This window comes from Jaculus jaculus, chromosome 17 (assembly GCF_020740685.1).
Source record: "Jaculus jaculus isolate mJacJac1 chromosome 17, mJacJac1.mat.Y.cur, whole genome shotgun sequence".
NCBI classification, from domain to species: domain Eukaryota; kingdom Metazoa; phylum Chordata; class Mammalia; order Rodentia; family Dipodidae; genus Jaculus; species Jaculus jaculus.
In genome coordinates this window covers 49,960,368-49,971,943 of record NC_059118.1, presented here as the reverse complement: position 1 = coordinate 49,971,943, position 11,576 = coordinate 49,960,368, and the positions used below count along the sequence as shown (strand labels likewise).

Genomic DNA, 11,576 nt, shown 5'->3' with positions numbered 1-11,576 from the left:
TGCCAGGGTGAAGGAGACAGACTTACCAAAGCAGAGATTCAGAGAAAGGATGTTTGGGAACATATTCGGTATTCCATCTTCTTGAAATCCCTACAATCTCCTCTCCTTGGCCAGCTTTGATGGTGAACCATAAATGAGTGTTTTCCTCATCAAGCTAAAATTCTCCTTGTTCTAATCTTGTTATGAAAGAAAGGGCTGTTGGAAGTGAATTGGGCTAAGTCAACTTCACACAGGATAACCAAAAGCTTACCATAAACACAGACCAGAGTTACTCCTAATGAAGAAGCTGTGTAACAGATACAACACGACATAGTGTGGACATAAGCAGTGCTGGGTACAGCAGTGCACAGCCTATTGTTAGTGAGGCTCCGTGGGGTATTCTGTACCCTCAACTGCTCCTTTCCCTACAGCATTAGTCACTCCTTCTTACAAGATCATCCCACTGCTAATCTGCTGGCTTTCCTATCAGTGGGATATTCCCTAGTATTCCTTACAGAAGAAAAACATACTCAGATGAAAACAGATTGAGTTTTATATATTTTGCTTAAAATTTTACCACTGATATATAACAAGTATGACATATTGAGTACTTAGTTGTAAACAGCTAGTTATAACAACAATGCTTTGAGCATTATAACTTATTTTTCTCTCCCTTTCCTCTCTACCCTTCTTGCTCTTTCTTTCCAAAATGAATGTATAGCTATGTAGACATACTTAATTTGTATAAATATTTCAGTATATTAAATGGTTATATATAAATATATATTTAATTTTTGCATGCATGTGTGTGTATGGCATGTGCATGTGTTTTTATCTGTGTGAATGAACATACATGTATGAAAGCTAGTGGTCAACATTGAATGTCTTCCTCTATTGCTCTCCACCTCATTATTATTATTATTATTATTATTATTATTATTATTATTATTTGAGACAGGATCTCTCACCGAACTGAATTCTCACTAAATAAGCTAAACTAGCTAGACAATGAGCCATGGAAACCCTTCTATCTTCACCTTTCCAGTGCTGAATTTCAGGTACATACTACAATGCCCAGCGTTTACATGGGTGTTGGAGACCCAAAAACAGGTCATCATGCTTGCACGGAAGCATGTTACCAAGCGAGCCATCTCCTCACCCCCTATTTTGTTAACTATTGTCTGTTACCAGATTTACATGCACAAACAAATGGAAAGTAGAAGTGAATTAGGTGATGGAATTAGGAGAAGGTAAAATTTTATAAGAGATCTAGAGAATACTGGGATATACTTTACTACAATCATTATACTCCGAGTCATTGAACTGTATAAATTTGATTTTCTTTTAATAATATGTTAGAAATATATCAGAAAGTTTCAAATAAGGTTTTGTTTTAAAAAAATACCCAAACTATGGTTATGCCCTATTATAAGGCCTAAAATGCATCTAGATGAATGAAAAATAAATTTATAACTTGACAAATGGTTTTTGTACTATGAGTATCCAAATATAAACAAAATCATAATTCTTATTCCTGCTTTCTCAGTATGAATATCTAAAGTTTTCCATACCCCTATTTGTTATTTAAACAATGACTTTTAAATCAAACATATAGTGTTGCAATTTTGGTTTCACAAATACCATAAACTGATCTGTATCTTTTTTTTCTTTTTGTAGCAAGTAGAACTTTTATTAAATAAATTTTAAGTTTTTTTTTTTTTTTTCCCAGACCAAAGAGAGGTGATTTGAAGTTTAAGACAATACTTGACACCTCCCACCTGAACGCAGCAGGGACAGGGGGCCCGTCCAGGCACGGGGTATCTGCTGTGACATGAAATTCAAACTAAATCAAACCCAAAATTCCCTCCCTGTCCTTCCTTTCCTTACTTCCTTGTGAAAAAGAGAGAGAGAGAGAGAAAGAGTGTAAGAGTGTGTGTGTGTGTGTGTGTTGTCCAAAATTTATTTAGCAAGTGGAAAGTTCAGGAAACAACTAGTAGCAGAAATAAAGGGTATCATACAAACCACGCGAGTCTTCCGTGGAGTATAAAAATGGTGTTTACAGCTCGTAAACTTGTACTAGAAGGAAACGCACGATGCCACGCGCCAGCACGCACTCGTGAGGCGACCCGTGGGGGACACCGGTGTACCCCGTGAGGCCCCGGGACACACCTGGAGTTTGCACACGTACAGACAGACGCAGTCACGCGTAGGAATGTGTCAGAACGATTATCAAACTGGAATAGCGAAACAAGTCATCAGATTTTTTTTTTTGTTCTTTTCCTTATTTTTTTCTTTTTTTTGCTTTTTGTTTTTTGTCTTTTTGTTGTTGTTGTCAGTCAACGTATTTTGGTAGAAACAAAGGGAAATGCTGTAGGGGTTTTTTTTTGTATTTTTTTTTTCTTTTTACATTTTCTTGTTTGTTTTACTTTGACTTTAGTTAGGACTGAGACCTCCCCCACCCCCCTCCGCCGGACATCCAGATTAACTTGAGTCTGGCTACGTTCCGGGAATGGCAGGCAGGCCGGGCAGCTGTACAGGGGTGTCTGTCCCCACCCTCACCCCCAGCTAGGAAACAAAAATTATCCCTTCATTTTTTTCCCTCCCACTGTTTTTTTTTTTTTTTTTGTCTGTTTTTCACCTGCTCAAAAAGACCAAAAAAAAAAAAAAAATCAGGAAAGAAGGAAGAACAACACCCATTGAGGTCCAAAGATTTCTACGAAGCCTGCAGAGTCCCACAGAGGGGCAGTTGGCTGGTTTGCTGTGACACGTCCGACACGCTGGGTGATCTTGGGTACAAGACCTTAAAATTTGAAGCTGGTGATCGAGGGGCAGCGGGCTATGGCTGCTTGCCCTTGGGGGTGGGGGGACAGCAAGAGACAGGGGAATACCCAAGTCCTGTGTGTCCCTGAAGGAAAGCTAAGGACATAGGAGTAAGGCTGTGACTGAGGGACGTGGGGATAGAAAAGGTTCTGGGGTCTTTGTGCCAACATCTGGGAAACGGGGACCTGGGACCAGGGGCACCAGGCAGGCTGAGCATCAATGGTGGCAGTGACAGCAGGGACCCAAAGTTCTAGAGGTATATGGTGCTGGAGGGTTCCTTGTGTGATATTCCAGCAGGAAGTGGCCTTCCAGCCAGCCAGCCTCAGCCTGTCCTTCATGTCTCTCTGGGTGGCCACCTCACAGTCACCCTCTCTTGGATAGAGGGACCACACAAATGTTTAGTCCCATGGTCTATACTCCAAAAAATATATGAACTGTCTATAACTCTATCTATGTGTATTTATAGGAAATTCCAATTCAGTGTAGGGAAGGGGCAGGGTGTAAGGACACCCCCAGGCCGGGGACAGGGGTGGGGTGGCAGTGTTCAGTGAAGCTCTGGGATTCTGCACTCATGACACACCATGAGACAGACCACCATGCCTATATGTCCCACTCCCTGCGGCTCTGGGGCAGTTTCACATTTTGGGGTGGCAGGCAGGAGAAGGGGACACTGGAGAGGGGGGCTGGTGTCCAAAAAGGGCTGTAATTTATGGGAAAGTCCTGGGTCATTCGGAAGTCCTCGTGGGATAGAAGAACCTTGCCCTGGGGAGAAGGATGGGACCTGGGTGGAAGACACCATGTCCTAATTCCCTGGGGTCATGGCCAGGTTCTGGGTCTAGACATCCAAGCATCCCCCATATCTCCCTAACCTTCAGAAGCCAGTGGGTCCAGCTTGTCACCCAAATCTGCTACCTTCATCTGGCGATGGGGTACAAGTATAGAATATTCTTTTTGTGCCCTGATCCTTGCCACAGCAAACAATCTAGAGAGGTAACAGGTCCCCTCCCGGTTTCCCATCCCTCCCCCACCCCATGTTTTGTCCCATCCCTGCTGTGTCCACCAGTGCTGGCCTTGGTCACCAGCACATTTCTTGCAGGGTTGGCAGGATTGTGATTTTTAAAAAGAACAAATCAGGATGAGTTCATCAGAGCTCTGTAGGGGCAGGTTCTGTGCTGAGGAAACTTGGACAATCATGGGTGGCTCTGGTCTGTCACTGCCCCATGAGCCCATTTCACAGATGACCCTAGAGTTTGGCATGAACTCTCAGAGTGGCTCTCATTGATGATTCAGTTGTTAAATTTGCTGATAGAGTTGTTTGGCTTTGATGAGGAAAACAACCTTTGGGGTATTTTGTTGTTTGGATGTTTGGGTTCCCTCCCACCATGATCTTAACCAGTTGGTCATGAATTAGAAGACAGAAGCAAGCTGAGGGTTGACTGCAGCTGGTGAGGATGGAGATGGGGGGACAGGATGGCACTGTCCCTACCTCCTCCACTTCAGTTCTTTTCCAAGCTGGGTTAGGCATCTGGGATCCAGCCTTAGGGTCTGGGGTGCATTGAATATCTTTTCTCTGGTTTCAGGCATCTCAGCCAGGAGAATATATTCACTGGATGGAATAGAAACCCCACCCAACACATCCTACACCACAGACCCACATTCCCTCCTCTCCTGTGAACTTCTAGTCATCCTTCAAAGCCTTCTCCTGGAAGCCCTTTTGGTGAGAGCTCCTGGCTTCTCCTCACCTCCCACCCCAATGCCTCCCTCTACTCCACCCAGCCAAGGTTACAGGGGAAGGATCTTTATCCCCAGGCAGCCTCTTGGAGCACTGCTCCGGCCCCCAAGGAATTAGGGAGTGAGTGTGGGCTGGGAGGGGGTTAGGTGAAACCCGGGATGGGACAGGGCATAGGGCCGCCTGGCGGCTCACCTGGGCCGTACCCACGGTTCGGGGTGGCTGTGGGCATGGTCAGTACGGGTGTCCTGGGTCTTTGGGCCTCTTCAGCTGAACCTTGAGTCTCTTCATACCAATCTGAAAGCCGTTCATGGCCTGGATGGTGGTCTGTGCGCTGGCGGGATTGTCAAAGCTCACGAATCCGAAACACTTGCTCTGGTTGGTGGCCCGGTCCATAAACACCTTGGAGGAGATGATATTGCCGAAGGGCAGGAACATCTGCGTCAGCTCCGAGTCTCCAAACTCCTGGGGGAGGTGGTAGATAAACAGGTTACAGCCTTTGGGACCTTCTCGCTGCTGCTGCTGCAGGAGGGGCGGCGGCTGGGGGACGCTGTGTGCGATGGGAGTGATCGCTGTGGTGGGGTACATGGCTGTGTACTGCTGGACTCCGGAAAAGGCAGGGTGCAGCGTCTCGGCCACCGTGGGGCTCTGAGCTGGGTAGGGCACAAGGCCATTGGCATACACAGTCTCTAGGGCAGGATGGCCACCAGGGAACGGCAGAACCCCAGCAAAGCCGTTGGTGATGGGTGCCACGAGGCCAGGAACGGCGGCAGTGCTGAGCAGTGGGGGTGCGGGCAGCCCAGAGGCAGGGGCAATGGGCGTGGCAGGCAGTCCATTAAGGCTGACAGCGCCAAACTGCTGGATATGACAGGGTGAGAAGGCCGCGCCGGGGCTCAGGTAGCTGCCGGAGGTGGACAGGACTGTCGTCTGCTGCTGCATGAGCTGAACGAGGGCAAAAAGGGGTCAGTTGAATCAATGTGGTCTGAGATCATGGCTCACAGAGGAAGCCTGATCTGTATCTTTGTAACTAGTTTTAAATGCTATTGACTCGAAGTGTGTGTTTGTGTATGTGTGTGATGTACACCTTAAAAAAGAATGCTGTCCTATTGAGAAATAAAAATATCTTATTCTTGTATTTCTTTCTGCTTACAAAACATTTTGACATTACCAGCTCTCACACTAAGCCTATGAGTTAACTTGCTATGTCCATATTACAGAAAAGATCACAGAAATTATAATGTGAGTGACCAGGAGGTGATGGACCCAATACATGGCAGTCCTTTCTCCCAGAGCTTCATACCCCCCTCCCCCCCGAGTCTCTCGCCAACAGCCAGCTTCTTTCTGGAATTAAATTAGGCATAGGAATTTATTCCCAAATCTGAGAATCTTATATCCCAACTGGACTACAGAACTGTCCAACCAAAGCCAAACCCTTTTGTTTGGTTATCTCTTCTACAACAACCTTCATTTTGAGATGGGCAGTGTACAGATGTCAGAAGTCCTCACTGCCCTTTAAGCAAGAGCCTCTGGAAGGAGCTGGTCCATGCACATTTCTTCAGAAGCATGCTGATTAGACTAATATCAGACTCTATTCAGACAGCGATGGATTAAGATGGCTGCATCATTCCAAAATTTCCACCCTTAAAATGGTAATTATCTTTTGTTTCAAAGTCACTTCCAGGTGAAGTTGAACGTAAAGTAAAATTTGAGTTTTGGGTGAATTTAATTTTTTTTTCTTCTTTTATGGCTAATACAAAGAAAATTTCCCAAATAGTTAATTGGCATGAGGCTACTAGATATTCAGAAATACATTTATTTTAGTTTACTTAACATTATTTCTAAGAGCATAGAAAGATACTTCTTTTTTACAGAAAATAAAACTTTGAACTGTTACATTTATTCTAAGCAACACATATGTTCTCATTCCATGCATTTTAATTATATGTATTTTATAGTCCCAGAAGACATAATTATCAGTGACTACATAGCTAGTATCAATCTATATATATATATACATTTTACTTTTGTGCTGCTGTATAGCCTTGTTTTTTAAAAATATTTATTTATTCAACTATTTATTTATTTGAAAGAAAGAATGAATAGATGTGCCAGGGCCTCTAGCCACTGCTGATGAAATCCAGATGCATGTGCCACCTTGCGCATCTGGCTTAAGTGGGTACTGGGGAATTGAACCTGAGTCTTTAGGCTTTGCAGGCAAGTGCCATAACAACTAAACCATCTCTCCCTTTCACTTTACAATGTTTTTGTGGCTCTAAGTCTTTTTCCTGGTATAACCAGTTTGGAAGTAGCATGGAAATTTCTTTAATATTTAAATGTAAATTTAACAATGCTATTTTCTTTGTATGCATTTATAATGTACTTGACATAATAACTAATATAAATTTATCATATTTAATAAACAAAAAATAAAATATAATGTGATTATAATTTGACTCATAGATCATAGCTTGAAGATAAAGCACATCTTTACTCTAAGATCTACATGTGAATATTCAGAGTAACATTTTATAATAAAAAGTCAGAACAATAAAATCTCTAACAAGTACTGAATGTAAGAGTCAAATGTGGCTTAGCTTTGCAATAGAACATTATTCAGTGAAAAGAAAAAGATTATTCTTACAGGAAACACTATAGAATGATCTCTAAAAGTATTATGTTTAGTGAAAACGTATAAGCACAAAAGACAACATGTATAGATATACATTCATCTGAAACATACAGAAAAAGCAAATCTACAGACAGAAAGAAGATTAGCCTTTCCCTGGGGTTAGAATAGAAGGGGTATTTCAAATCCCATACAGCCATCTTTTTGGAAGATAAATATGTTCTAATTTTCAATTTGGCAATGTTCTTTCAACTTTAAAGGTGCTAATGATGATGAACTATTCCTTTGGCCTGGGTAAGTTTTCTAGGGTACAAACTGCTCTTCAAAAATGTTGATCTTCTGGCCACTTTGAAGCATAAAAGGCATGTTTAAAGTCGTGTTTGGATGTTGAGGCCAACGATGCACAATGGCAACTAGAGGGCCTGAGAAGGTGCACTCATAAAATGAGGCTTGCAGGGCCTATTAGAGCAAGGCTCCCCAGCTGGTCTGAAAAGGGCTTGAATGTTTAAAAAGGAGACTGGCATTATGGTTTTTGGTGTGGTTAGGTTATGGAATTGGCGTGAGATTTCCTTTCCCATGGCAAGGATTTGCATGGCTTGAAACACCTTAGCAGTCAAGAAGCTGGATCTGAGATAGAGTTTGCCCAGGTGAATAGCAGAAGGGAATAAGAGGTGCAATCTGAAAGTGTCTGCAGGTAATCATTGAAATGTAGCCAGGCACTCTATTAGAGCTATAAATTCATTTTATTTTTTTAAAAATATTTTTATTCTTATTTATTTATTTGAGAGAGATGAAAAGGCAGAGAAAGGAACAGAGAGAATGAAAAAGAAAGGTCATACCAGTTCTTCCAAGCACTGTAAATGAACTTCAGCTGCATGTGCCATATTGTGCATCTGGTTTACATGGGTCCTGGGGAATCAAACTTGGGTCCTTTGGTTTTACAGGCAAGTGCCTTAACTCCTAAGCCATTTCTCTGATCCCAAAATTCATTTTCAATGGGCAATATTTATTCCCTAAGTTTTTCATATTATCCTCTACCTGTGGCACTTGTCTAGTCTCATTGTCTCTTCTTTGTTTTCCTAAGCCCCAATGCTCTTATAATATGTACAATAATCATGCATATATTAATTGTTAAAAGTAGGTGACAGATGGTGTGGAGTGAATAAGGGAGGTAAGGAAGGAGAAAAGAAAATGTTAGGTTCCTTAGGAACAATCTATCTTCAAGCCAGTGACAGGATCTATGTTAGATGATTGAAATTCTTGATCCAAAGAAAATACTAAAACACAGTTTAACAATGATAGAACACATACTGGAGACAACGTCATTAAAATTTTATTTTTTGTTTCGATTATTAAGTGTACAATTTGATTACTATGTTTTGGTATCCTTAATTCTTGCCCATCTGCTTAAGCTTTTTATGTACTCAGAAAAAAATAATCACATGATTCTGGTTGTGTCTTGCTCCTCCCTCATCCTCAGTCTCCAATCTTCTAAAAGTCATAAACTCTACAGCATCACCTCTATCCATTGTCTGGATAACCATAAGTACTTGTTTGTCAGAGAAAATGTGAGCTTACTGTTGTTCTGTAAAACTCATTGATTGCTCATTCTACATGATGATACACTTTGAATATTATGTATATCCATACCATAGATTGTTCACAGATAGACTTTTCAGGAAGTCTTCAGATATGACCTCACTGAGCAGCTGTACCAATACTAGATCAATCACGTGTAGCCATAAACATTTATGCAGAGGCATTGTAAGTATATTTAGTTTTATTAAAACTTTTTCTGTGGCTGGAGAGATAGCTTTGTGGTTAAACGCTTGCCTGTGAAGTCTAAGGACCCTGGTTTGAGGCTCTATTCCCCAGGACCCATGTTAGCCAGATACATAAGGGGGTGCAAGCATTTGGAGTTTATTTTCAGTGCCTGTAGACCCTGGCGTGCCCATTCTTTCTCACTGTCTTTCTCTCTCTGTCGCTCTCAAATAAATAAATAAAAATAAACAAACATAAATTAAAAAATTACTGCATCTATGTGTATAAACTTGTGTGTGTGTGTGTGTGTGTGTGTGTGTGTGTGTGTGTGTGCATGTGCCTGTGTGTGTGTGCATGTGCCTGTGTATGTTTCATAGTAATATAGAGTCATTGAGAAGTCACTGATTTAATAGTTGGAATGAACAAGTTCTGGTTATAAGTATAAATTATGCCCAATTTGGGAAATAGTATGATCGCTTTATACTTCAAAATCTTTGTCAAGATCTGGGCATGATGGTGCACACCTTTAATCCTAGCACTGAGGAGGCAGAGATAGGAGGATGGCTGTGAGTTCAAGGCCACCCTGAGGCTACATAGTGAATTCCAGGTTAGCCTGGGCTAGAGTGAGACTCTACCTCAAACAAACAAACAAACAAACAAACAAAAATCTTTGTCAAACAGAAGTACTTCTGTTTGCCTTGTAACAAGAAAAATAATGGTATGTAGTGGAAGCTTCTGGGAAAGTTTACAAATTTGGTTGTAAGACGTTATTAAACTTACTTCCAATTCCCAAAGAGATGAGCAGATATGTAATCAGCTGGTAGTGTAAAGGAAGCATATTCAACAATGCCAGAAGCCCACAGTGCTGGTATCACAACAATAATGGTGAGAATCCCTGGTTAGTCATGAAGATTTACTCAGAATGATTATATTTTGAGTACTTTACAAATATTATCCAAGTTACTAAGCCTATTAATAACTGCACTCATTTTATAGCTGAGGAATTCAAGGCACAGAAAAACCACATGATTTGATAAGATACAAGTAGCTAGCAAGAAATAGAGCTGGTTTCGGTTTCAAACCTTAACATTTTTGTCTGGTGCTAAAATTAGACTATTTTCACTCAGTTTAATGGCTATGTATATTACCTATGATATTTTTTAGTGAGTTCCACTTAACACTTTTTCTCATTTGCCAAGATATGAAGAAATCACACTGACAGCTGCTTGGCAATACACAGAATAACCTCAGAATGTCCCTCCGATGTGTAGGTGAGATGGGCCTGTGGGACTGGAAAGCTCTCCACATTGAAACAGGACTGAGTACACACACAGAGAATGGGTCCACATCATACACTTTTGGTGATTCTTCAGAATCTTTCATCTTATTGGTAGAAATGACAAGGTTACTAGCTGGCAAGGAATAATTTTCTAGGAGAGGAATCAGGAGAAGAGCTACGTCTTCTTTCTCCTAGACTCTATCTATGACCTCCCCAGATACTGCCCAACCTGTAGCAGCCATCTGTATTATTTAATTTTAACAGGAAATGAATTCATTCAAATATTTCAAACACTATGATGTAGAGATTGTAGCCTTTCTATGATAGGAAATGGAAAGAGCTTTGGCTTGTGAGAAATTTTTGCCATATCACTGATTGTTGGTTATAATGACTTAAAGCATACACAGACTTATTTATAAATATAGCAGCAGTCAGTATTCAAAAGGATCCTAGGATCTACTCTTTTTCTTAAGCATTAACTTGCCTAGTGTAGGACACCAGCATGAGCATTCTAGGACCCTCTTCATAAACCTTTTCATTGCTAATGTCTTCTGTTACATAGGAATTTCCTCTTGAGCCTAAATTGCTTTCTGGGAAAATTTAAATTCATGTTTCTACATCTTGTTATCTGAGAATGGACAGCATATGGGGATTATAGAAAATAATGTTTTAAGATTTGTGGTAATAAAATTTTATTAAGCCAGGAATTGTTGCACACACCTTTAATCCCAGCACTAGGGAGGCAGAGGTAGGAGGATCACCATAAGTTCATGGCCACCCTGAGACTACATAGAGAATTCCAGGTCAGTCTGAGCTAAAATGAGAACCTACCTCGAAAAGCCAATAAATAAATAAACACACACACACACACACACACACACACACACACACACACACAACTTTATCATATCAAGTGTTGAGTCTTTCTGGGTAAGTCGGCAAGTACGTTTCCAGGAGGGATTAACTGAGGGGGAAGACCTTTTATTCTGGTGCAGTTTACAAATAAAGAGGCTACAGGATAAAGTGACCCTTTTGACCAGGCTGACTTTGCACCTTTCTGGTGAGTGCGTCTACTCCATTGCTGCTATCTTTTGCTGACAACAGACCTCAGCCTTTTCATCCTTTCAGCATAGACTGAAGACCAAAAGATCTCCAGGAACCCTCCAGAATTTCAGCACCAGATTGGATCTACTGAGACATGCAGCACTGTGGATTGTGCAGCTACCGCGTTCTCAGCTGTTCCAGTTTTCAGGCAACAATTGTTCAACCACACAGCCCATATTGTATAAGCCAAGCTTCTATCTCTTTATAAGATATCCCTATTCCATCAGTTCTATACAACTATAAAATAGTGACTAACCTAGAAGGTGAATGGTGGGGTC

The 11,576-nt window shown here is 41.4% G+C and overlaps 1 protein-coding gene across 1 annotated transcript in view; it reads right to left on the bottom strand.

The window, feature by feature from the left end:
• Positions 1-3,834: 3,834 nt before the first annotated feature.
• LOC101615106 (CUGBP Elav-like family member 5) overlaps positions 3,835-11,576 on the bottom strand; it is a 31,719-nt gene continuing 23,977 nt past the window's right edge. The window contains exons 2-3 of the mRNA XM_045136360.1: positions 5,035-5,470; positions 3,835-4,993 (exon numbers count right to left, since the gene is read on the bottom strand). Of these exons, the coding sequence (XP_044992295.1) occupies positions 4,875-4,993; positions 5,035-5,470 (555 nt within the window). The 3' untranslated portion in view covers positions 3,835-4,874. The remainder of the gene's footprint in view (positions 4,994-5,034; positions 5,471-11,576) is intronic.